The sequence below is a fragment of the Myotis yumanensis genome, unplaced genomic scaffold (genome assembly GCF_028538775.1).
Source record: "Myotis yumanensis isolate MYYU_CA2020_CCGP unplaced genomic scaffold, mMyoYum1.0.hap1 SCAF_7, whole genome shotgun sequence".
Taxonomy (NCBI): Eukaryota; Metazoa; Chordata; class Mammalia; order Chiroptera; family Vespertilionidae; genus Myotis; species Myotis yumanensis.
The window spans coordinates 14,687,919-14,713,219 of record NW_027223758.1 but is presented as its reverse complement, the minus strand read 5'-3'; the positions used below and the strand labels follow the sequence as shown (position 1 = coordinate 14,713,219).

Sequence of the window (25,301 nt, the reverse complement as noted above, 5' to 3'; positions counted from 1 at the left end):
GGAGTTGCCCAGCTCGCTTCTTTCAATCATTGTGACAAAATTTAGAATTGCCTGGGGTGTAAAAATGTTCACCTATGTAATGAGACCCGTATGATCGTATGATGAACATCGTTGTTCGGGCCCAGGAGGGTAGCAGAGTTATAGAAACCGCAAGTGTGACCCTCAAATGAGCTGAGGTACAGAAAGTGGCACGGACACTGCTCTGTGAAAGCTCAATTAGCCAATACAATTAGCAAAGGGAGCAGAAGAAATCACCTGCCTCTACTCCCTTCCCCACCTTCTCTCCCCCAAAAGAAAATACAGTGAGCTGAGAACATGACGCAATTTGAAGTGATCCTGGTACAAAAAAAAAAAAAGTGCCTATTTAAAATGAAATAATAAACCAATTTATATACCGATATAAGACCAGGATCGTGAGTGCCATTGTGTAATTTTCCACTTGACTTTTCATTATCTACCTGAACAAAATCAATCTATATGTATGGGATCAACATACAATTCCGGAGATAAAAGCTGGAAATAAATGTGCTTTGCATATCCCAGAGATAAAAGACACAGTCCTTCGGACTGCCTTTTCTTCTCCAGCAGATGCGTTTGTAAAATAAATTGTGTGTCAACGAAAGAAAAAAGAGAGAGAGAGGGAGGGAGGCATAGTGCTGTATCTTGAGTGTTGACTGCTTTGCTGGAAATATTGATCCCACAAATGAGCAGTGGTTAATAAGTACCCTCAGATGATATCGGGTCTTTTGCCCTAGTTTACCCAGAGTGCAGTCTGGGTCAATGTTCCTCTCAACCAAACCTCCCCACCTACAAAAAAGAAAAAGAAAAAGAAAACAACTTCCCCTATTAACATGGATTTAAGGCTGGGCACTTCCAGGGCCTTCGAAGCCGCTCCACAGAGACAAAGCACACTGAAAAATCACATTATGTTAGCGCCACCCCCACCCGCCACAGCAGCAAATGGCCAGCTTGTGAAGGACACTCAGTCTTCAAAAGGGAAAGAGAGGTGGGCTGTGTGCCTTGGGGTTGACATTTTTACTGTAAACAAGTTGAGTTTCATCCTCTGTGTGCCCTTTCTCACCCCAATAATTAGAAATAGTATTAGGAACAGTTCGACTCTCTCTTCACCAGCCATGCTCCAGTCTGGAGGCTCCCTTCTTTTGGAAGGTGGCACTGCCTGTACTGCATGTGTGAGCCCTGGGGGCAGATGGCAGAGGCAGTGACCAGAGTACCCTGGGCTGTTCACGTGCCCTGTCAAGTTCAGGGCTCCGAGGGAAAGTGCCCACTCTGCTGGCCTGGGGGCCTCATGGGGCCTGTTTACACTCTGGCCACCGCTCTCCTTCCTGTGAGTCAGGTCTCATTTTCCAGGCTTTATGGGCCACCAAAGGAAGGCCCACAGGGGATGGGCACTAGACTGCCTTTCCCCCACAAACAATCACTCTGAATTTGTGGGCTTTTTCTGGTCATTGAAAAGTAATGATGTCTTAGGCCAGTCGCTCAATGATTTATAAAAATTGTTCACTCACCATTATTTATTCATAGCAAGCTTTAGTAACTCCAGAGAAAGTTAAATGTCTTCTTGGGCACCTTGATTGTCACACGTCCAATTTGTCCAACAGGACAAATCAACACTTGTATTGTAATATCTTTGTGTTGATAAACCCTAATGGTAGTTGGTCTGGAAGGTTGGTACAAATCTGTAAATCTTCATTTTCGTGTCCCCTTTCCCCTTATCCCAAGAGCTCTGGACCATCACCTATTAACAGTCTGTTTTGTGTCATATTCCTCACGGAAAATTTTGAGGAAAGCATCCTGGAACAATCTGAAAGCAGGGTGTGGCCTTTAGGGGACACTGGTGATGGTCAAAGTTCTGCATGGGGAGAAACTCGCTTATGCACTTTCGGTCATGTGAGGCTCAGGAAAACAAGTGTCCTCCCTCCCTCTCATCTTTTTGTTCCAGTAGCTGTGAATAAGCAAATCTAGAGAAACATAAAACTGTGGTCAAGGAGAGTAAGACAGGAATTAGAATCTTGTTTGAAAAGTTAACTACAGGCTGATGGAATGTTTTGAAAAGTCCCTATATTTTCATTATAAAATTGATGCCTTCTATGCCAAGAGCACTTGGCCTCCCTGAACTCAAGGTATATTTTATCCGTGGTTTAATCTCGCCATTATCCAAACACTTACTCTGAGCACTAGAGAACCAGTATTATAACACATGGAATTTACCCATCATCCAGATCGTCCTTTAGGAGTGTTGTGCCCCACGCTCCATGAGGAAGGAGAATGCACCAAAAGAGGGTGTTCCTACTTCCACAGACACATTTGCTTATGCCCCGCAAATGTCATTGCTGAGTAACATCAACACCATCTACTCAGTCAGGGACAAAGCTCCATTGACAAAGCAGAATTCTGACTCAGAGTCGGATTGCAATCCATGTTTGTAAAATAAATATGTATTAAACAGAAGAAACGAAACATTTTTAAAGGTATTCTTAGGAATAATGTCAGGGGAAGAAAAATGGACAGTCAGAAGTCCAGTAAATATATTCAGATAAATAGAATAAAACAGAAAGTTATCATTAATGTTTGCTAGCTTTGACATTTTAAAAAACATATATATGCAGTTAAAATCTTTAAAGGAAGAGACGAGGAGTGTAAACAAATTCAGGAATGAGGGTGCAAGTAAGCACCTATTGGTCCTGTTGGCTGGGCTAAGACAAGACTCTCAGGCTGTTGGCATACTGCAATTGTTGAGCATCTCCTAGAACCTGGGAAACTGGAATTGTTTATGATTCATGCAAGCGGGCCTGGTCATACTTATCTTCCCAGGTATCATAAGCTAACTCATTTCCCCCTCAATAACTGCCTCACTCTTGCCTTCTAGTGTGTGCTCAGAATCTTTAAAATTAACCAATTAGCCCTAACCAGTTTGGCTCAGTGGATAGAGCATCAGCCTACAGACTCAAGGATCCCAGGTTCTATTCTGGTCAAGGGCATGTATCTTGGTTGCCGGCACATTCCCAGTAGGGGGTGTGCAGAAGGTAGCTGATCAATGTTTCTGGCTCTCTATCCCTCTCCCTTCCTCTCTGTAAAAAAATCAATAAAATATATTTTTTAAAAAATAAAAATAACCAATTATAGCCCTAGCCAGTTTGCTCAGTGGATAGAGCATCCACCTGCTGACTGAAGGATCCTAGGTTCGATTCCTGTCAAGGGCACATGCCCAGGTTGTGGGCTTGATCCCCAGTAGGAGGTGTGCAGGAAGCAGCCAATCAATGATTCTCTCTCATCGTTGATGTTTCTGTCTCTCTCTCCCTCTCCCTTCCTCTCTGAAATCAATAAAAAATATATTTAAAAAAACAAATAAACAATTATAGAGAACTCCACCCATATAAGAGACTCCCCCCCCCCCCAAAAAAAAACAGCATGTTCCTTCATACCAGGCTTAATGAAGAAATAAGGAACCCATTTTATAGATGAATAACTAAAATATCATCCATGCCTTCTGTGGTAGATGTATTAAGTTTACTCTTTCTAAAGGCCAAATAATAATGTTTTCCAAAGTTGGGTTTTTGTTTTTTTTGTTGTTTGTTTTTCCGAGGGCTGGTAGGAAGGAAACCTGGATGACATGGAGCTTTAAATCAGAATCTCCTGCACACTCTTCTGGAACCAGCCACTTGAGCTCCGTGAAGATAAAATTCCTCCTCTTGGGTCTCTGACTTGTCAACACAGAAATCCACTCAGAAGAGGGTGAGATATAGAAATAGGGTCAGGAGAGGGATTTGCTGTGCCCTAAACATGCCACACACTTCTCACAGGACTTAAAATCTCCTTCAAGTGGTCCTAGATCAAGAGATTTGTTTAAGATGAAAAGAAAAATAATTTTAATTCACTGATGATGACAATTTGAAAGGTGAATGAAATTTTCATTTTGAATGCATTCTGTCACCATGGGAAAAAAATTATAAGCTATAGGATGCTAGATAGAGTATAGACATGCTATGGAAGACAGATAATTTCTTCTTTGTCTTATAGTTGTTTAAAAGTTTTTTAATGTGGAAAATAAATGAAAAATCTCTAAAACTAAAATTAACATGTGACCTATAAAGTGTTGCTTTTATCACAGGAATCACACATGAAGGGGGATCACCACTCATTCAATATATGTCCTAACTTTTCTTGATTTGAAAATGTTTTCAAATATATTTATTAAGCATGCCCTTTATTATTTAACAATAAAAACTATGTTATCCTTGCCTATTTTTTTTGCCATATTACTATATACAAAGACCACATAATATTGGGGGGGGGCGTGAAACAGGTTTCTTTTTTTAAATATTAAAACAGTTGTTCTATTTCACAACTTGGGTAGTGATGGTTTTATGACAAGCTCTTTTAAAATAGCATTTAATGCACTTGCACAGATGGTGTGTCGGGCAGTCTGTGTATGAGTCTAGGCTGCAACAGTAGCAGTTGTATGGAGTCAAATATGTTGCTATGATGTAGGAGTCATTAAAATCAAATTAGGTGAACTTGATTCAAATGTACTTTAAATTCTTTTCCAGAAATTCTACAAGATAGAGATGTGACTTCACAGAGAGGATAGTTCTCAGTGAAACCAAGAAGTCTTTATTGAGGGTGTCATTTTAAAAGAAACTATGGAAATGATGATTTCTTGTCACAAACACCACTGAAAAGTTCAAAAGAAGTGTCTGCAGCCCAGCACAGGGAACGTGTTTTACTTCCCAATTCACTCACACTTTTAAAATGGTTACTATTGTCTGCGGACTTACTCGGATAAATCAGGAAAAGCATCTTTGTACTCTGAACTGTGAGTTTATGAAACCAAAAAACATTGTCAGAAGCCCATTTTTTCTCTCCTTCTGGTTTCCTTTAGGAGCTAGGGAAAGAGTGAAAGGACAGTAGGAAATATACACTGGCAGTGTTTTTATTTGAGAAAAAGGTAAGCACTCATTTTCAAGTAATTTGAAGTATTTCAATGCCGGTTTTCCTTGAAACTCAAGACTAATTCAAATAGCAAATACTGAGGTGCAAATTCTTTAGAGTGTAAGTTTCGTTTCTTTTTTTCTATTGAGTAAGAAAGTAATTAAATTAAGAAGAGAGAGAGAAAGAGAGAGAGAGAGAGAGAGAGAGAGAGAGAGAAAGGGAGCACATTATTAGATGTTTTGCTTGACATTGCACAAAGTAATTTCACTTTAATAAAAGGATACCAGATTTCAAAAATTTAAATATTCCTGTCCTAGCTAAAACGTCATGTCATGTCCAAAAACCAGGCCTGGGTTGATGTGAGATTTTTTACCGATTTTAGGTCAGGTAAGAGAACTTGGTGGAAATACACGTCATGGCTTGGGGTGGAATTAAATATGCCTGATTCCCGTGTTCAGTTTGAGCTCATTTGTGTTTCCATCTTTGCCCAGTTTTTGCTCGAGGTCCGCACGGAGTACAGATGGCTACATTCTCATACTGGGCACCCAAAGAAGGCCACATGCTTTACATCCATGGCAATTAGTTCCCTTTTTAAAATGGAAAATGTCATTAAGTTCTTGAATAATTCAAGAGTACAGGTCACAATACAGTGTCCCTTTTGGGGGTCTTTATGGTGCAAATGGAAAAACAAGGCGATCCTATCAGTAGGAGTAGATCTAAGGTTTACAATGTAGCTCTATTTAGTGTGACAGGAAAATTAAATTACTCCAGGCACTCATTCATTGTCACCCGTTAACAGGCTTGGGAAAATTGTGGATCCCTGGGGGCAAATCACTGACAATTTGCGAGGCAAATAATCATATTTCATGTTAACTGGCGGCTGTTTCCTCTGCTTAGTTTGGAAATTAACAAATATAAACACGTCCCCTGCAACTCTCTTTGGAAAGAGGGTCCCAAATCTCCAAAACGCAACCACCGCCTGCAAGCACGTTATCAACTCTGGTGAGCGTGGATCTGATCCAGGGGTTTCCGTAAAGGAAGTATAGGTTCCCAAGGAAAATCGGCTTCCGCTACACCCCACCCCACTGCGGTCCAGGCTGGCTGGACTGGAGCAGTTCCTGCGTTTCCGAAACTGGGGCTTCCCCCAAAAGTACGACTGAGGAGGCCGCCCCAATTGTCTTCCCTCCCCAGGTGGGTAGAAGCCGGTCTGCCTTTGGTGATCCGGGCCTGACACCCTGGCTCCTGGGCTGGGCTGGGGTCGGTGGGTGCTAGGACCGGATGGGAGAGCGGGCTACGGGGCTGCATGGACATCCTCAGAAGTCACCTAATGAGATGAAAGTTGTTTCGAGGCCACGCCGGCACCCGGAGCCCTCGCAGGAGTCCCCGGCGTCCCCCACTGTTCTGGCGAAGGCGGGTGGGCGTGGCTGCACGGCCCGGCTCCCACCCTTGACAGCAGACCGGGTCACCACAGAGCGCGGGTCCACCTGCTTTTCCAGACGCCGCCACCCGGGCGGTGCGGACCATCGCCCGACGTGGCCGCCCGAGGCACCTGCGAGAAGATACCCGGACGCGGCGGTGTTCCCCAGGCAGGAGGGGGACCGGGACGGGGGGGGGCGGGCGGGGGGTGAAGGGCTGCGGGAATACAGTTTGCAGTGCCCAGGTGACTGGGGGTGGGATTGGCCCGTCCACTGGGTCGGTTCCCTGGGCTTTCGAATTTGGAAAAGGTAAGATGATCGCTGGTCTGCCTATTGCTTTTTTTATAATTCTCTCTCTTTTTTCCCTAATACGTATATAATCTGGCACTTCCCGTTTTCGGTCTCCTCCAACAGGTCTCCGGAAAATGCTGTTAGCGGAGTGGGCATCGAGGGGAGCGAGGCAAAGCCCCCCAGGAGTACCGACGCAAAGCCACCCCAAGGGCACCCTTTCGGGTTTTCGTGTTTTGCGCATCTCCAACATCGCGCATCTCCAACATCCGGCAGCCGAAAGGCGCGCGAAGAAGGCTCCCAGGCTCGGCCGCTGCTCCGCGGATCCGGGGCCGAGCTGCCGGCTGCGCGCCCCGGTAGCGGCCCAGGAGGCCAGACCGCATCGCCGCCGCCCGCCCGCCCGCCCTTCCGCGCGTCCGCAGAGAGGGGCTTGGGCCCGGCTTGGCAAAGCGTCTTCGCCACTCGCAGCCAGCGGCTCGGGGCTCACTCCCCAGTGCGGAAAGCGGATGCCCTTCGGTTTAGTTAACCAGGCTCGACTTTAGTAACACTAATGGGAGACATTCAACTTTAAAAAAAAAAAAGTTATATTCCAATGTGATTGATGCCTAGGACTAATGACTGATGCTTGAGCCTCAATACATTTGTAGTGGGATTAATGAACAAATTTCACACCTAGGGGTCGGGGAACAGAGAGGAGAAATGGAGGGGTTTTTCATTTTCGAAATGCTTCAATTTCAGCAAACACTTGGGGGCTCCAGGCCGCAGTAATTCCAAAGACAATTTTCCCTGGTTTTAATTTGATTTGCATTTTTTTCAACTTTGATAATATTCAATTTCATGGCTGAATACACATGTAAACACTGTTAGGTCGTGTTTTTCGCCCCTTGCACCCAATAGCGTGCCGCTTGTGTCAGAGTACCCTGGGAGGTTACACCCCACGTCCCACTAATGTCTGCAGGTTTGTCCTGAATTATTTTTTCAGAATTTAGCGTGGCTTTGACTGGGCTCAGAGTTGGTGAACTATTACAAAATGTCTAAACAGCCCAGGTGTGGGGAGACCCGCACCAACAGTGCACAGAGAGGAGGCAGAGCAAACAAACTCCTATTCTATATAGAATCTATTCTATTTTTACCCAGAAACATTTATATATATAATTAAATATTTCAAACAATCCAAAAACTATCAATATATTCACTTCCCCCAGAAATGTTTTTCAGGTAAATTTCATAGCCAGAAAGGCAAACACAGAAATAGTCTTTGTAAGGAGAGGTTTAATTAGCGCCTTTTAGCTATTTTATCAAATATAAGATTTAGAGACAAAATATGAGGTGAGATTGGATAATTAGCATTAGTCACATCAAAGCTGATATGCAAAAAAGCAGCCGTAACAACCAAGCTAGGATACTGTGAACCGCAGGTGAGCAGCTACACCGAAGGCTGTAACTCGCTTGGATGGCCATTTGTCATTCTTTCGATTTCTCAGGACACACAATAGGGGCTATGCATAGTGCAAAGACATATTTGAGCCTCATCCAATGTGCAGGTAGATGGCACATAATAAATATATCTAAACTCCCAATGCACGTTATATCTCACAAAATTGTGCTAGACACAGCAAGGAGCAAAGAAGCGACATATTTTATTGATTTGTCCAGGGGTACCTCATATAATAAATTAGCAATCTAATTTCTGGGACTATCCTTTTAAAAAATATATTTGCTTATGTTTCTTACTGTGGAACATGATACTGTGGGATATATTTCTATTTTAAATCTTAAGATATCAGTGTTTTCTATTTTAGGATTTTTTCTTCCAATTGGGTAGCTCATGAACAAGATATTGGTTTTTGTTTTTGTTTTTTTAAAAAGGTATTAGAGTTTTGGCATCTTGGAAAGAACAGATCCAGAAATTAGATTTGTGGGATGTTTAAAAGGCTTTTTGCTTGAGGCTGACAAATGTAAGAAAACTGTATTTTAAATTGAGTGATCTAACTTCAAAAATATTTTTTATCACTTGAAGGACATTAAACAAACAAGAAAAATTCCATTTGAAATCGTACCAACTTTGAAAAAAGAACTCCTTAATTTTTTAAAACACTCTTTGCAGGCTGACAGTGTCAAATGTCTTCAGAAAAAAAACTGTTCTTTATCATTTATCAAATCATTTTTAAAGAATTCTTGAATTTGAAAGCATCATTGATTAGGATTTGTACTAATCCTTCATATTGCGGTGATGGCTGGCAATTGTGTCTATTTATTTTGCACAAATAGATGGCAGAGTATGCACGTTCCACAGGATCCCTTCAGAGCAAACCTATTTCTAGAGGTGCAGCTAAATGAAGGCGCCCAATTTAAAGAATGGTCAATTCAGAGAATTGCAAATTGTGTACAATAGGAAACATTTTTTTCTCTTTTTTTCTATTCAGAATTGAGGGGTAAAATGGGGATCTTGTTAAAAACCTTAAAAGTTTGATCATCAGAGTAAGCTCACCAGCTTAATTTCTGATTCTCCCCAAAGAGAGCCATACGCAGGACCACAGAGCGCAGGAACAGCGCTCCTGCGTGGCAGTTGACAAATCTGCCCCCTTCCCCTATTTTGTTCCGCTGGCTCAGAGCTGCCATGGACTTGTCGCAGACCAACCAGGAATGGTGACCTCTTCTGTGAGGGAAGAGAGGCCAGGGAGGAAGGACACAGAGAAGTCTTTGGCATGTGTCTTAGCATGTATTTTAGCCAGGTGGGAACTTTTGGAGGTGACAGGGTAAAGGCCAAAGGGTCAACCCTCTCTCAAAAACGTTCCCTACAGATTTAGAAAATTGGGAGACTGTGTTCTTTGGGAGAGATCTGAGTTCTCACAGGAATGTGTAGAATCCCCCAAAAGCCTGGGGATGGGGAGGTCAGCTTAGGGTGTTATAAAAGAAACACAGTCTGATTGTTTCTTAGCCTGAAGAATGGAAGAAGTGTGTGTGTGAGAAAGAGAGAGAAAGGGGGAGGGAGGGAGGGAGAGAGAGAGAGAGAGAGAGAGAGAGAGAGAGAGAGAGATTTCACTGAATGCAAGGAAGAAATCCGGCAGTTACTTTTAGTTGTTTACTGAGCAAGGGTGAAATCTAAACAGCTCTTTCCACAATCAATGAAAAGATCGCCTGGGGTTCCCGAGTTGAGCTCCCTAAATGAGTCTGGCATTCTGATAACTGCAGGTTAGCACCTGAGATCAACTCCTTCCCACTGCTCAGTGCTGGCAAGAGATAGGGAGGCATCTTGTTCCTGAGCTCTGGGAAGGGAGAGGCGAGAGGGGGATTTAATTGTCTGCCTGGGTGAATCGAAATGTCCTTTTAAAGCAAAGAAATCAAGAGAGATTGGCCTTTAATTGGCAAACTCTGCTGGTGGGAGGGGAGTGGTAATTAAAATGGAGAGCAGACAAAATATAGATTGGATACCTGCCCCCCCACCACCACTTACCCCCATAAATAGTCCTAAAATTGCATTCTCCCCTTCTCTTGTAGTATTTAGAAGGCTCAGAGCCTGATGTGAGTTTGGGTAACCGTCATTCTCCCCACCTTAGTTTAATGCAGTGATGGCAAACCTTTTCAGCTCAGCGTGTCAGCATTTTGAAAAACCCTAACTTAACTCTGGTGCCATGTCACATATAGAAATTCTTTGATATTTGCAACCATAGTAAAACAAAAACTTATATTTTTGATATTTATTTTATATATTTAAATGCCATTTAACAAAGAAAAATCAACCCAAAAAATGAGTTCGCCTGTCACCTCTGATACGCGTGTCATAGGTTCGCCATCACTGGTCTAATGCCTCAATTACCCAGTTTGAAATGGGGAGTTTGGTTTAATCTAGAACCCCATTCACTTTCTTTTTTTTTTTTTTAAAGACCAGATGTTCCTTTCTTTTTTTCTTTTTTTTAATAGATATTTTATTGATTTTTTACAGAGAGAGGAAGGGAGAGAGATAGAGAGTTAGAAACATCGATGAGAGAAACATCGATCAGCTGCCTCCTGCACATCTCCTACTGGGGATGTGCCCGCAACCCAGGTACATGCCCTTGACCGGAATCGAACCCGGGACCCTTCAGTCCGCAGGCCGACGCTCTAGCCACTGAGCCAAACCGGTTTCGGCCCCATTCACTTTCAAGAGTTGGTCATCCCCCTACCTTAGACATCATTGAAATCCTCCCCTGAAATCCCCAAATGGAAGATGTTAAGTCTGAAGAAAATCCCACACCACTGAAAACAGACAGTCTGGGGAAATTACATTAAAAACGTTAGCGGGGAGCCCTCCGTGTCCAACCTGAGACCCTATTGTCAGGACGGCCAGTGCTCAATCAGCCCCAAGTCCCCAGAGCCTGGTGGAAGCAGGTGTCAGCCATCTTTGGCTTGGACACCCATGTGCTCCTGTGCACTCAACTAGATGGTGCTATTCTCCCAGACTGCAGGCCTACTGAGTGCTGGGGCACGTCCTCCCTCTGTCTTAGAACTAGGCGGTCAGTCCAGCCAGCCTCCTATTCCTGGGCAAACCTCTGAGGCAGGTGTTTATACAGATCTGCATTTATATAATGTGGGACGGAGGCATGCTGTGGGGTCTGGGGTCTTGCTGTTCTTGCAGCTGGGGTAGGGGCAAGGAAGCGCTGAAGCCCAGCGGTGGGTGGTGTGTGCATTCCAGCTGTGCTGTCACCTGTGCTGTCAGGCCACCAGGTGCGGGTCAGAGGGAGGTCAGAGGCAAGAGTCTTGGGACATTCCTGGGCCTGCTTCAGAATCCCCAGTAAGGAATGGGCTGACAGGCTGCCTCTCAAGAGATAATTTGGCTATTGGTATTGTTTTAAGCCCGTAGGTCAGGCCATTGTTTCTGCCCCTGACTTTTTTCTCTTCTCTGGCATTTTCTCTTGCTAATCACACACAATACAAGAGCTGTCTCCTCCTTCTAGCACTCACCAGCTGGCCCTGGAAGTTTCAATGGGAAAAGTGGCTGGTTCAGGCCTGACTGAATGAACCTCTGGCCAGCTTTGAGGGACCAAGGTCACATGGGAATTCTAACTGTGTTGCTGCAAAAGAGAAAATAAGAACTCAGCCTGATCCCAGTGGTAACCCACCCGATTGCCTTCTAATTTAGTGGGTAGGATCTCCCGCATCCTCTGAGGGAGAGTACCCAAACCTGGCTCTTCTTGAGATCTTCCTGTTTCTTTCCAGCCTTCCCCTAACACTCCGGGCTTCACTCTCTACCAAAAGCAGCTCACTTTGAAACCTGGGTTTCTGGTGAAGGCATGCTTCCTACTGAATTTGAATCAGAGAGATCTGTGTTCAAGGTAATACGAGGTCAAAAGAAATTGAAAGAACATAGAGATGAAAGACTTGAGTTCAATGCTAAGCTCTGAAATTGAAACAGGTCCCCTAATTTCTCTCTGCCCCAGGCCCATCACCCATCAATTCTGACATCTACCTGTGGGGCATGGGGAAGCTTAAGTGAGGTCATGTTCATGAGACAACTTGCATGTGCACAGGTTACCCCACTCTATGGTGGTTGGATTGAATATAGTTGTGATGAAGGAAAAGGGAGAATGCAAGTTAAGAAACACTAAAATGGTACAATAAAGGGCAAATTTTGCCAAGAAATAGACTCACTTATCTGGGTAGAGGGTGGGTTTTCTCAACCAACACGTCATTGAAGTTAGAACTTCTATGTGTGAACAACCCAGTTTAATGGAGTTCAGAGTTGCAGACTAAATTGAAACTCTATCGTGGAATTGGTCTCTTTTATTTTAAATTTCTTAAATTGTTTATTTTAAACATATGGGAAGCAGAAAGCTTGAGTAGAGGGCTACATATTTTATACCAGAGTGTGCACATATTGATCTCCTGATTTCTTTCCTAAAGATGCTTCACCCTCCATACAGAGATCCCTATGACCCAAGTCCTGCCCTGGCTAATACTTTACCCTGTTCCTTCTCACACACACACACACACACACACACACACACACACACACACATACACACACACCAAAAAAAAGTCATATGATCATTATCTTTCCTTCCTGGTTCTCCAGCCATCCACGTCATGCCTTAGCTCCTCACAAACCCTCTCCTCCAAACACTTCCCAAGATCACATTTTGTAGTTTAAAGCAGTAAGCTTTTAACATTTATGTCTTCAAATTAGGAACTGCATGCTTTTCTTGACGTGAACAAAAACTTTCCAACAAAACCCATTATACAACCAGGTCTGCTTTGTGAAAGAAGAAATAATTAATTAAGATCACATTTCTAATGAAACAGCAAGTCAAAATTGACATGAGTCCGATCCTATTTTAATTTGCTGGGGTTATTACCAACCCTGGTCTGAAACCTTCCTGCTTATTCTTAAAACCTGTTGTATTCTTTTCAGATAAATGAAACAAAGGAAAAGCTGATTTGCCTATGAAAACATCTAGTCCTCAATCATTTTATCAAGTAGAAGTGAAACTGCTTAAGCAAGTAGAACTAAAACACAGCAAACAATTCTCATTGCAAAATTGCGATGTGCATAATGCCAGTATGTTTTCCTCACATGGAAATGGTTGTTCCCTTTCGGTTAATTTGATGTTTTTAAGTTTAAAAATATATATGATGTTGCTGGCATGGTGTCCTGCATTGCAGGGACTGGTGCTGCCTCCAGTTAGCTTCAGGAGAGAGCACACCTTAGGCCAGTGATGGCGAACCTATGACACGCGTGTCAGAGGTGACAGGCGAACTCATTTTTTTGGTTGATTTTTCTTTGGTAAATGGCATTTAAATATATAAAATAAATATCAAAAATATAAATCTTTGTTTTACTATGGTTGCAAATGTCAAAAAAATTCTATATGTGACACGGCACCAGAGTTAAGTTAGGGTTTTTCAAAATGCTGACATGCCGAGCTCAAAAGGTTCGCCATCACTGCCTTAAGCACTTGCCATAATGAGAACTTGAGAGCTCTAATTTAGCATGAATGAATGCAACTTAATTTGGTTGCTTCTTTCAGCATTCCCAGCTATAAGTTGTGTTATCTCATAGTAAGAGAGAGAGAGTGAGAGAGAGAGAGAGAGAGAGAGATAAGAAAATAGTGTAAAGGAAAAGTCAATGCCTTTTCATGGGAACCTGGCAGGAAAGGAGAGCCAGTGTGACAGTGACCACTGACCAGTCCATATCTTGTTGGCAGTGAGCTTGGAGTTCTCTGACAAACAGCCACTAATATAAAAGAAAATCAGCATACTGCAGTGAAGATGTGCCTGTGAAACAGCCCTGCCCTCTCTACCTGTGCGTGAAAGGGGCTGTGGTGGCAGCTGCTGCTACAGGGGATAAGCCCTGAGGATTCAGGGGGAGGGGAGAATAGAAATCACCTCCCGTCTGGCAATAGGGACCAGGGTGGAATGACAGCTTGTAAAATAAGCCTCCATCAGTCTCCCAGGAGACAGCCAGCTTCAACTTGGGTGTTCCGGGCTTGTTAGCCTCCATCATAATTGGTCTCTCCTCCCATCCCACGTTGTTGGTTTTCTGTGTGTGGCTTTCGGTGTGAGCGTGTTAGGTCATCAGCAAATACAATGGCAGGAGGGGGCGGGGTTGGGGTACACACATGATTGTTTTAAAGAAGAAAGGAGAAAAAGGATAAGAGAGTGGGCAGGAAGGCTGTGAACAGAATGGGGAAGATGCCCCAGGATTTAGGCTTCCGTGGCAACCCCTGAAGCGCTCAGAGGTAGGGCACTCCCTGGGAGCTTTGTCAAAGGGAGAAGGAGCTGGGACCCTGCAGAGCCTCACTGAGGACCTGCAACTCTTCCATGCAATTATCCGCTCCATGCAATTTTTGTTTGCTCATCTCTGGAGGTGCCTGTAACTTCCTCTCCATATCCGGTGCATCTCATCAAAAAGAAATTGTCAGGAAAAAAAAAATCCCAGTCATTGTGGCATGCCCTAGAAAGGATGTGAGTGTGACGCCAAAGGCCTAAAGAGCTGCCCAGGCACCAGGGCCGGCCAAGCACACGGGCAAGTTCCAGGCAGCCTGTCTCCATTCATTTTTAAAACCCGTTCCTCCACTGCCTCACAATCTTTTGATCCATCTCCAATATCTTCTTGTCTCCTCTTCTCAGAGGAAAGCCAGTCCCTGGAGGTAGAGGCTGTAAGAAACTGTGATCTGAAGTCTGTTGTAAAACTGGGACCAGACATGCCTTTGCAGCAAGGAGAGCTGTAGATCTGCACATTGTTTGGGCTCACAATGGGGCCTATAAGGTCTGAGACCCTCAGATATTTATTTACTGGAAAAAGCACATTTGATGGGAAAGAAGGAGCAGACGTGTAATTGTATGGAGCTGCAAGCTTTCGGGAAGTTTTTTTCTTTATGTTTTTGTTGTGTGTGTGTGTGTTGTTGTTTTTTTTAAATTTCACTCCACAAATCCTTGGCTGCCCTGGGTTGCCATGGTGCTGGTGTCTTCAGCTTCCCTGACCCAGCAAAGACATTTCAAAATATTGTTCTGCTACAGCAGGGGACGGCAGACTGGGACTGGTGGCTCTAACGTGTGTGTAGGGAGGGGGGGGGGCTCTCTTCTGTGTGGCAGGACTCTATGTGTGCCTACAAGTCTATGGGCAATAGCCAGCACCGACTATTCTGCAATGCCAGGTCCAAGGATGGGTGGGGGCTCAGCGAAGGTTCCCTTTCCGACATCCTCTCCTGCTGCTTTCCCCGGACAGTTCTGACCTACACATTCCAGAAGATATTGTCTCGGCGCCCCCGCCCCCGTGCTTAGCGGGAGGCACTATCCCAAACAAAACCAGTTACCTCAGGTGTCTTCAGGTACCTTCTTGAGCAAACAGTCCTATCTCTGTCCTATTAAGCCTCATCTCTTTCTCCCCTTCTCCCCAGCCCCACATTAAAAAGGCCCCCAAAACACTGAGGACCGGCTTCTCTCTTTAAAGCTGGGGGGGAAAGGCAGTAGGCGGGTGACAAAGATTAAGAGTTTAAATTGGCCACTTGGAAGATGATATCTTTTCAGCGAGGGTCTTTCTTACAAAACTCGCCCGGAATGAAGGGTCGCGGCTACTTCCCACCTGGCTCTCAAAGGCCCGGCCGCGGTTCGGCTGGGTAGGTGACCTGGCGCCATCAAAGGACCCAGGGAAGGCCAGGGAGTACACACGTCTAATGACAAGTAATTGACGAATTCGAGGCCGCGCATTACCAGCGGAACGGGGAGGCATTAATTATTTAAAAACGATTAGCCTGGCCCTGTGTCCTGCAGACTTTCCCTGCTGTTCAGCGGAGAGAACCAGCCACGCGAGCCGGGCAGCATTCGGAGGGCAGCGGGCGAGCAACTCCGCTGGACAAAGGGAAGGAGGGGGGCGCCCAAGGTTCCCACACAAGACAGGGCCCACATAACTGACACTGTCCATGGCCGGGATCGGTTTCTGCCCATTTGTGTTCCCGATCTGGGGACTCTGGCACAGACCAGGAGAGCTTCCCAGTTGGGGAGGCGGGCGATGTCTGTGGGCCGGGTACCTAGCGCGTCTCTTACAAGGCCGGGTACATCGCTTTTAGAGTAAACCTCCGGGGGGAGGGGAGGTACATGGTGAGACCCCAGAGGCAGGACACCTTTTTCCGTTCCCTGGAAACGGAGGGTCCTGAGGCTTCAACTGGCAGTATTTGAAGGAACCCCTAGTTTCCTGAGCCTGCGACTTCCTATCAAGATGCGTTCAATGCTGTTTGATCCTTAAAACTCGCGTCCCTAGGCACCGCAGCGCGCCCCTGCCAAGCCCTGTGCGGGGACAGCGGGCGGTAAATGGCCCTGCTGCGGGTTTCTGCCTTTTCCTCCTGGACCGGACTCCCAACACCCGAGGTTCCCGAACGCGCCTGGAGAGGCGCGTGCCTGTGCGTAAAGGCCACCGGCGGCTTCTGGTCGCCAGAACAAAAAGTCCTCCCGCTGCTCGCAGAGGCGTCGCCCCTCCCCTCCTTGCGCTGGGTTTCGGCCCCAGCCCCAGCCTAGGCCCCGGGGCTTCAGGGGCAACGCCCGGGCTGGACTCGAACTCTCGAGCGCTGGGGGAGAGTCCGCTACTCTCCAGCCTCTGTCTCTGCAACCACCCCACACCCAGGGCGCCCTTTTCCGCTGACCCCCAGCCCTGACTCTGAGGCCCAGGTGCCACCCCACCCTCACCTTCCCACCGTCCTTGGGAAACAGACCCGCGGGCGGTAGGAACGGGCCTTGGCTCCCCAGAGCACGGGGCCACACCGAGCTGAGCGCAGAGCCTAGATGTACTCTGAGTTTGTAACTCTTCCACTGCTCATCCTCCCACACCGTGCATTCTTAGAAAAACCCCGAAAAAACACCCACCCCCCAAAAGGCCACCTTACAAATTCCTGGGTCTTCACGGATTTAGCTTCTCACTACCTCCCCTTCCAATCCTCACCCCCCTCCCTGGGATCGGAGGTCTCGGAAGGGATAAGTACTATCCGGGGGAGGGGAGGCACGCCGCTAGGAGTGGGGGGTGGGGGTCGGACGCGCGGAGGACCCCGGGGCGCGGCCCCCGGCTGGGCGCGCTGCCTACCTGCGGAGCTCGGGCTGCGGGCGGCGGGCGGCGGGCGGCGGGGCGTCCGGCGCGCGGAGGGTAGCGGCCGACTGCTCCCAGCCCAGGCATCCCCGCATTTATTTGAGCTCAAACCCAGCGACTGTTGACTTTAGCACACAAAGCAAAGATTTCACTGCCCGCTAGTTTAAAAATGAATATTTTACCAAGATATCGATCAGCGTTATAAAATTCAGTTAAGTACAATGGGATCCTGGAAAAAAAAAAGAATAATAAAGGCGGGGGGAGGCAATATAATATCTGTGCAAATTTGCTGAAGTCTGACGTGGCATGGGAAGTTTACCCTCCTGGAATTCGGATCTAGAATGTTTTTTTCGGTTGTTTACTGACTGTGTTTATTCACAGATCACGGTTGCTTAAATCGGCGCGTACGGTGAGGGGCGGGGGGTGGGGGGGGGTGAGGAAGGAAAAAAGAGAGGAGGGGGGAGGAAAAAAGAATCGCTGCACCCTGCAATATTTAGAGTTGGGGGAAGGCAGGCGGAGGGCGAGAGCCGTGAGCTAGTGAGCTGGGAACCTGGCCTGGGGGAAGGAGGTGGTGGCCGGAGGGTGGGGTGTGAAAGGAAGGAGAAGCGCTGAAACCCCCGAAAGCGCCCACTCCCCGGCGTCCTTTTTATGTATTCGGACAGAACTCTGTCTCATCAGCCGGGATCAGTGGGGGCGGGAGGGGGGGGAGGTGGGTGCGCTCTAAGTAGTTTAAAACGACCCTCGCACAATGGGCGTGCGATACGAAACATAGCAGGTTAGGGCAGCGCTTTCAGCCTCCATTGTCCCCCACTCGGCCTCCCGCTCGGCCTCTCCGCTCCTTCGCCACAGGAGCCTTTTATGTGATAATGAAACACATTTCAGGCCGGGCTCGCGACGTGTGTGTCCTGGCCAGGGGGAGAGACAGCCCTGATAACTGGATTCTGCCTCCGGATACCACTGCTACCCCGCCCCAGTTGCTCTTCCCTGTGCTGCTCGGGACAATGAGGCACGTTAAAAACTAGGATTTAGAGGCGGGAGAGGGTGGAGGAGGCGAGGGCAAACCCCCTCAGCGCGTGGGAAGGCCAGGGTTGGAAGTGACAGAGACTCTCTAGGTGGCAGAGGGTGCAAGGAGAGGCGGTCTCCAAGGTTGGGACGAAGCTGGGACACTCCAGATTTGGCTGGTCAGGAAGCCCTAAGATTAGTCCCGGAAAAAGGATCTAGGGCTTTAGAAACCCAAAGAAAGAGTCCTGGACTTGGAAACCTGCGTTTCTTACCCACAGCTGGCTAAGCTGTGCTCCGGCTGGCCCCCAGTCTGAGGGGCCCTCAAAGACACTGGCTCCTGACCTCCCCTGGCCAACTTGCAGGCCAGTAGATGCCCTGGGCAAAGCCAAGTGGGGGTGGGGGCGGCTTTGTGCTTCACCTCCAGGGTACCCACTGTGATTGGCCAGTGATTTAGGGTGTCTGTGGGGAGAGATAGCAGGATTGTAAGAATTTATTCTGGGTATTTCTTTATAAGTTTGGATTTTTCCTTTTAGACTCACAAAAAACCCTCAGCCCCTCCGCCGGGCAATCTTGGCTTGCCAAACCCCGCTAACTGTATGCTGTGCTGGGGTCTTGGGAGGAAGGCCTTGTAGACTCGGATCTCTCCACTGGCCACTGTCACTTGGCAAGCCCCGCAAGACACCCCCTTATCCCCGCCTCACTCTAAATATACCTGATTTTATTTTTTTTAAAACCCGCACCCAGGTTATGTTTTTATTGATTTGAGAGAGAGAGGAGGAGAGAAACATCAGTGTGAAAGAGAAACATCCATCAGTTGCTTTCTATTCACACCCTGACTAGTGATTGAATCCGCAACCTAGGTATGTGCCCTGACTGGGAATGGAACCTGCAACCTTTTGGATGTCCTGGGTGCTCCAACCAACTGAGCCAGGGCCAAATATACCTTATTTTTAAAAGGAGGTTTGGAACATCACACTGAGCATTCCCTTCATAACCAATTTCAGGAGAAAGTCGTCTGTGTCTCCAGACCCCTCACCAGTCCTGGGCTTCAGCTAGGTCTACCAAAGTTGTGCAGAACACCTAAGTGAAGGCGGAGGCTGGGGTAGGGGGGTGGAATGCAGACAGAGTTCCGATTCCACTGGAAGGTAAAGTTCCGATGCCACAGAGATGCAGCGATGGAAAGGGCAAGTCCTACACCAGGAATTTGCAAATTCAACCTGGGCTCCCTTACTTAAAGGGTCCAGGGAGCTAATATAGGAAATACAGCAAAACATGTCAAATCCAGGCTTCTTCCCAGAGAAGCCTGAGCTAGAGCCCAAGGGATGTCAGCAACATTGACCCTTCACATGGCTCAGGTGGAAAAATCAAGACATGTAGGTTGCTCCGGGCTTGAAAGATAAACCTGCATCCAACCCATGGAAAGGTTGACCTGGGATCTGTGTTTCATGGTGTGTAAAGATAAACTGAAAACTCCAAAAGTGACCATAAACAAGATTGTGTTCTATTTAATGGTGTGCTTGCTGACGTGTTTAGGGGGAAATACACTAATGTCTGAAATTTACTTTGAAATGCCCTTAAAATATAAGCCAAATTGACCAATGGCATTTAGATAGGTGGACAGATATGCAATATAACAAGAACAGTGAAATAATTGTAAAATCTGGGCAATGGGTACATGTGTACTTTTTGTAAAATCCATTCAAATTCAGTATGTCTGAAAATTGTAATAAAATGTTGGTAAAGCAACAACCCCTCCTCCAATAAAATAAAATCTGCAATCAGCCAGGCTCTCCCTCCCTCCACTTTGAAATAGTTTACAGACCTGATTATTTGTTAAGCCAGGCAAAGAAAAAAAAATCTTAATGATTCAAGAAATAAAACCGGCAATAACACTTTAATATAGATTTGTGAGACTCTGGTCCTTGCAGCCAGAACACATATTTATAAGCCATAAATAAAGCACTCAGAAAGCATAAATTAATCAGACCCGAGACCTGGATTTCACTGTTTCAAGAACAGGAATGCATTTCCCCCCCCCCCCCCCCCTTGGTCATTAACAACAGACCCTTACATCATTTTTTTTATCTCTTTTTTAAACAATAGCACAACTCTCTGGTTCTTTGTTAAAACTACATTGTTTTACACTGAGTCACAAAAAGTTTGTGGGATTTTTTTTTTGTTTTGTTTTTTATAGAGGGTTTTTTGTGTGGGTTTGTTTGTTTGTTTTTTAAATAAAGTAAGACTTCCCTGCAACAGCAGCAATGGAGGAGAGTGATAACAAAAGTCAGAATTCTAAGATGCTTCCAGAAGCAGGCATCTACATAGTAGTGGAAACCAGGGGGCTTTTTTTCATTCTGTCTTTTTTGAGTTTATCTTTTTGTCCCCTTTTCCTCCTTATATAGAATGAATGATACATATCAGTGTGGCCCATCTGGCAGGGAAGAGCTGCAGAGGGTGAGGGGAGACTGCTGTCCTGGGGGTGGGAGTGTCTTGGATGTCTTCTCCCTTGCATCTCTCCAACACCCCTACCTCAAAGTCTCCCCCCCCCCCCACCCCCACTTCCTCTCTCTTGTCTGGGCTAGCCGGGCCACAGCACTCTTAAGAGGAGTTCATAATGGGCCGGGAGTACACCCCCTGGTAGTAGGAGGTGTCCGCGGCCAGGGGCGAGGCTTCCAGGCCCGCTTTGTTCGTGATTGGGCCCATGGCCAGGCTTCCCGGCATGGGGGAACCATAGCCGGGGTAGTGCATCACCTGTTCATAGGCCTTGAGGTCCATTTTGTGGGGCTGGTGGTGGTGGTGGCTGTGATGGTGCTGCTGCTCCGAGGACATGAGGTTGTTGATGGAGAAGGGGTGGTTGAAGGCGTAGTGGTGCTCGGGCTTCAGGTGGGCCTCGGGCGGCAGCCCCGGGTGGTGGGGAGGGCCCAGCAGGTGCGCCGCGGCCTGCTGCTGCTGCCCGGGCGAAGGCTCCTGCTCCGGGGGGCTCAGCGCCGCGGCCGGTGTCCCCTTCAGCTCGCCCAGGCCCCCTCGCTTGTGCTCCTGGCACGGAGAGGAGCTCGAGTGGGGTGACTCGGTGCCCCCCGGAGTCTCGGAGGCCGGCCCGGAGGCCTCCCCGAGCTGCCCCTGCGAGGCCGGCGCCCCAGCGGCCACCTTCTTGCCCCCGCCCGTGGCGCCCCCGGCCTCCTTCAGGGCCAGCTGCTTCTCGCACTTGAAGCGCTTCTGGCGGCGCAGGTAGCAGCCGTTCTCGAACATGTTGCCCGAGTCGGGGTGCAGGGTCCAGAAGGAGCCCTTGCCGGGCTTGTCGGGCGAGCGGGGCACCTTGAGGAAGCAGTCGTTGAAGGAGAGCGAGTGGCGGATGGAGTTCTGCCAGCGCTGCTGGTTCTGCCGGTAGAAGGGGAAGAGGTCCATGATCCACTGGTAGATCTCGCTCAGCGTCAGCATCTTGTTGGGGCTCTGCTGGATGGCCATGGTGATGAGCGAGATGTACGAGTAGGGAGGCTTGGCGTGCGTGTAGCTGCGCCGGTACGTCTTGGGGTCGCGCGCGCGGCTCAGGCCCGCCTGCCCGTACATGGGGCTCATGGAGTTCATGTTGGCATAGGGGGCCAGGCCGCCCATGGCGCCCGCCGCCTGCCCCCCGAGCGGGCTCAGGCTCGGACTCAGGTGCGACCCCATGCCCGCCACGCCGGCCGCCCCGGCCGAGCCGCCCATGCTGGCCATGGCGCCCGCCCCGGGGGACATGCCGGCTAGGGACGGGCTCATGCCGGCTCCCACGTACGACGACATGTTCATCGAGCCTGCGCTCATGTTGCCGGAGCCGCTGCCCATGGCGGCCGCCGACATGCTCATGTAGGTGTTCATGCCGTTCATGCCCAGGCCAGCGTTCATGTTGCTCACCGAGGAGTAGCCCTGCGGACAGAAGCCGGGGCGGAGGCACACGCGTTAGCACGGCGGAGGGAGCGCGCCCTGAGCCCTGACCTCCCAGCTACCAGGTCAGCTCTGACCCCCTGGGGAGTCCATCCCTCGTACCCCCCACTTCTCCCCCTCCGGCACCCCGAGTCCGGTTCACTCAGAGAGCGCCCTGATCGCCTTTGAAGAGGTGGCCAGAGGGTTGCTGCTCTGTGAGCGTGGCTAGTTCCTAGCCCTTCACCGCCAGGCTCGGATTCTAAAACAAGGGTCCCCTGGAGCACCCCAAGCCAGGCACCTCAGAATCTCTGCCCTGCCCCGAGTCTCCCACCACTCTGGCCAGCACAGTGAGCTGCCGCCAGGGCCATAGCAAGCAACCTGTGGGACCCTGCGCAGGGCGACACGGGTGGCCTCAAGAGAGGACTGTCCCAAGTTCCTCTCTGTTCGGTTTTCCTCCCAGAAGCCCATTCTTGGCCCCGGGGGGAACCGAAACTCCGGGCCTGAGCGGAGCCTGGGGCCAGCCGGAGGCTTTGAATGAAAGGATAGGGAGGGGACGGCAAAATGAACTCGGGCGGTTGGGGTTTGCAGCCACCAACTTTCTCTTTGTCCTCTGAGTCTTTAACTCCTCTCCTGTACCTCAGCCCCCCACTCGTGCCCACCTTCTTCCCTCCGGCTCCCCACCCCCTCGCCGCCGAACTCTTACCCCTCCCCAGCCGCGCGCTGCCAAACATAACTCTGTTAGGATAGTGCGTGGCTCGACCACGAAGAGGATTTGGAGGCGCCGCAAGTCAATATTTGATCACAAAGTTAATATTATCTCAAGGCTAACAGTGTGTCGTATAAAAAAGAGACCCATTTGAGTGGAAGGAGGGTGGAAAAGGTGGCTGCCCGGAGCGGCTGCGGGTGGGGGGCGGACGCAGGCGAGGACAGCGGCCCCGAGGTTGGGGCCCGAGAGAGCGGACGCCGCCACCCCACGTCCCCCCGGAAAAGGCGAGTGCCTACCTCCGGCTCGGCATAGTAGCTGCTCCAGTCGGACGGCTCGTGCCCTTCCATCTTCACGGCTCCCAGCATACTGGAAGCCGAGTGCATGGCAGTTTAAAATTTAACAGCCACAACAAACGACCAGCAATCACCCCCCACCCCCACCCTCTTTAAAAAAAAAAAAAGTCAGCTAAGGCACTGTCCCCTCCCTCCCTCTCTTTCGCTCCCTCTCTCTGGGCTCCACTCCCTCTCTCTCCCGGGGCTGGCCGGAGGCGGTAGTTGGAAGTGGGCGGGAGGGCGCAGATGAGTCGCCCGAGGAGGGGGCTGAGGATCGGAGGGGGCCCAGACCGGAGCCCGGGTGCCCGCAGAGCCCGCCGCCCGTCGCCCGCCGCCTTTGCGCTCGCGGGCTGCCCGGCGGAGCCCGAGCTTGGCAGTGCGGAGCTGCTGGCAGGCGGCGGGAAGCGCGGCGCGGGGGCGGGTGGGGGTGGAGAGAGGAGGAGGAGGAGGTGGAGGAGGAGGAGGAGGAGGTGTGGACCGCGGAGCCGACAAGTGCCGCAGTGACGTGGGCGGCTGGTGATATAGCGCGGCGCGCGGGCGCGGGCCTCCAATCCCCAGACCCCGGGCAGCCCATTTGAATAATCAGCTCACACCTAGGTGAGAGGGAGCCGCGGCCAGCGCCCCGCACCTGCCCCTGGGCGGCCACAGCCCGCCGCGCCCGGCTGGGACTGCGACTGCGGGGCCGGGGCCGGCGATCCAGGCGCCTGGGCGCCCGGGCTCCCCAGGACGGCCCCCTTCCTTCCGCGCGCACCCGGAGCGGCCGAGGGAGGAGAGCTCTGGGGGGCAGCCACCCCCGGAGAGGCCCAGGGCTCTGACCCCCGCCCCGTCCCATAGCGCCTGGCGCCTAAGGCTCCTGTTGGAGGGCGCGCTCGGCCCAGGCTCCCCGTTTCTCCCTGCAGAGCCTTTTAAAAGCCGCATGTGTGTATCCCGGCTTCTTCGCTCTCGGTGTTCCTTCCCTGTCAAAACAACAAGACGGCGACAGAGCCCGTTTGCAAAGAGCTGTCGTATTTAGCAAAACTGTGTACACACCTTCAGCTCGCCCGCCGCTGCTCCGGGAGGCCCCTCCCCGTTACAGTTGAGACTCCGAGTGGCCCGGAAGGCGCGGGGCGCGCCGGGCCGGCCGCCTTGGCTTTCTGCCTCCTCGGAGCCCGGCCTCCGGCGACCTGCAGGGGGGTGGCCGGCGGCGGGAGGGACGCTGTCCCGGCGCAGGGCGCACGCGGCCCCGCCAGCTGCAGCCGACGGTTGGGAGACTGTGATTTATCTCTGACATTCAGGACGCCGTGTTTCAAGGTTACTTTTCAGTCACAACGGAGGTGCCCACAGAATTTCGTAACTAAAACAAACAGGGCAGGAGGTGGGGTGGGAGTGAAGCGGGAGGAGAGAACGGCATAAAGGAATCAATACGCAGCGCATGGAATCCCTTCAGGAGGGTCTCTGTCCTCTCTGCTTTCCTGAGGGGTCTGTTTTGTAAGAATTGGAAACCCCAGCAACCATATACTCCCTTTTAATGTTCGCTCCGGCGTCTGGCGTCTGGGTTCCAATGATCACCTGCCCTGGACCAGCCCCTAGGCCCCAGTGAGCCCGGATTACAGGTGTTCGGATGTGGGCGCCCTTTCTTGTTCTAAAAACCCATGTTGGGCCTGAGGATCCCAGCCCCGAGACCTCCACCTCAAAGATAGATGAAAAACTAGAAATTATGGGCACCTGACTCACTTTTCCAAAGCTGTGGGTAACGGTAGCAGAAGACAAGAGAGGTGGCAGGCAGGGGGATGGACACAGGGAAGGGTTGGGCCCCGAGGTTCAGACTAGAAGGCAAGTGGGTGCAGGGCACTTCCAGCCCTTCCCTCCACCCCAGGTCTCTAGGCTGGCCCAGCATCGCTTTGAACCAAAGATGGAGCCAGTGGCAGCCTCCTTAGAGCTGAAATGCCAGGATGGGTCGACTAATTGATGCTGAAGGCGTTAATGAGCTCGCTGAGCGAGTTCCAAGGCAGGATCCCTGAAGCCATGCGTAGGACTGAGGGCTCCCAGCAAGGGCAGTGTCTCCTGGGAGTATATGCACAGGTAGTGCAGGTGTGCAAAGGAGAGGCACAGGGACCAGATCACCAGCATCTATCACGGAGTTCCCAGGACTTGGGAAAGAAGGGTACGCACTG

At 49.5% G+C, this 25,301-nt stretch overlaps 1 protein-coding gene and 1 long non-coding RNA gene across 9 annotated transcripts in view; one reads left to right on the top strand and one right to left on the bottom strand.

Annotated features, from left to right (window-relative positions):
* Positions 1 to 24,226, bottom strand: part of FOXA2 (forkhead box A2) — a 69,880-nt gene extending 45,654 nt beyond the window's left edge. For 2 of the 8 annotated variants that reach the window (XR_011472096.1, XR_011472099.1), the window contains exon 1: positions 17,206 to 17,367. Coding sequence is in view for 2 of the 8 variants with exons in the window: in XM_070419818.1 (XP_070275919.1) it covers positions 20,809 to 22,113; positions 23,113 to 23,199 (1,392 nt within the window). In the remaining 6 variants the exon portion in view is untranslated. Of the gene's footprint in view, positions 1 to 17,205; positions 17,535 to 20,250; positions 22,114 to 23,112; positions 23,245 to 24,177 lie in introns of those variants that run through there. The other 6 variants (XM_070419819.1, XM_070419818.1, XR_011472100.1 and 3 more) reach the window with 6 other exon arrangements.
* On the top strand, positions 6,083 to 8,340 carry LOC139014449 (uncharacterized). Its single transcript, XR_011472231.1, has 2 exons — positions 6,083 to 6,536; positions 6,780 to 8,340. It is a non-coding gene; the product is annotated as an uncharacterized lncRNA (long non-coding RNA).
* Positions 24,227 to 25,301: the final 1,075 nt, after the last annotated feature.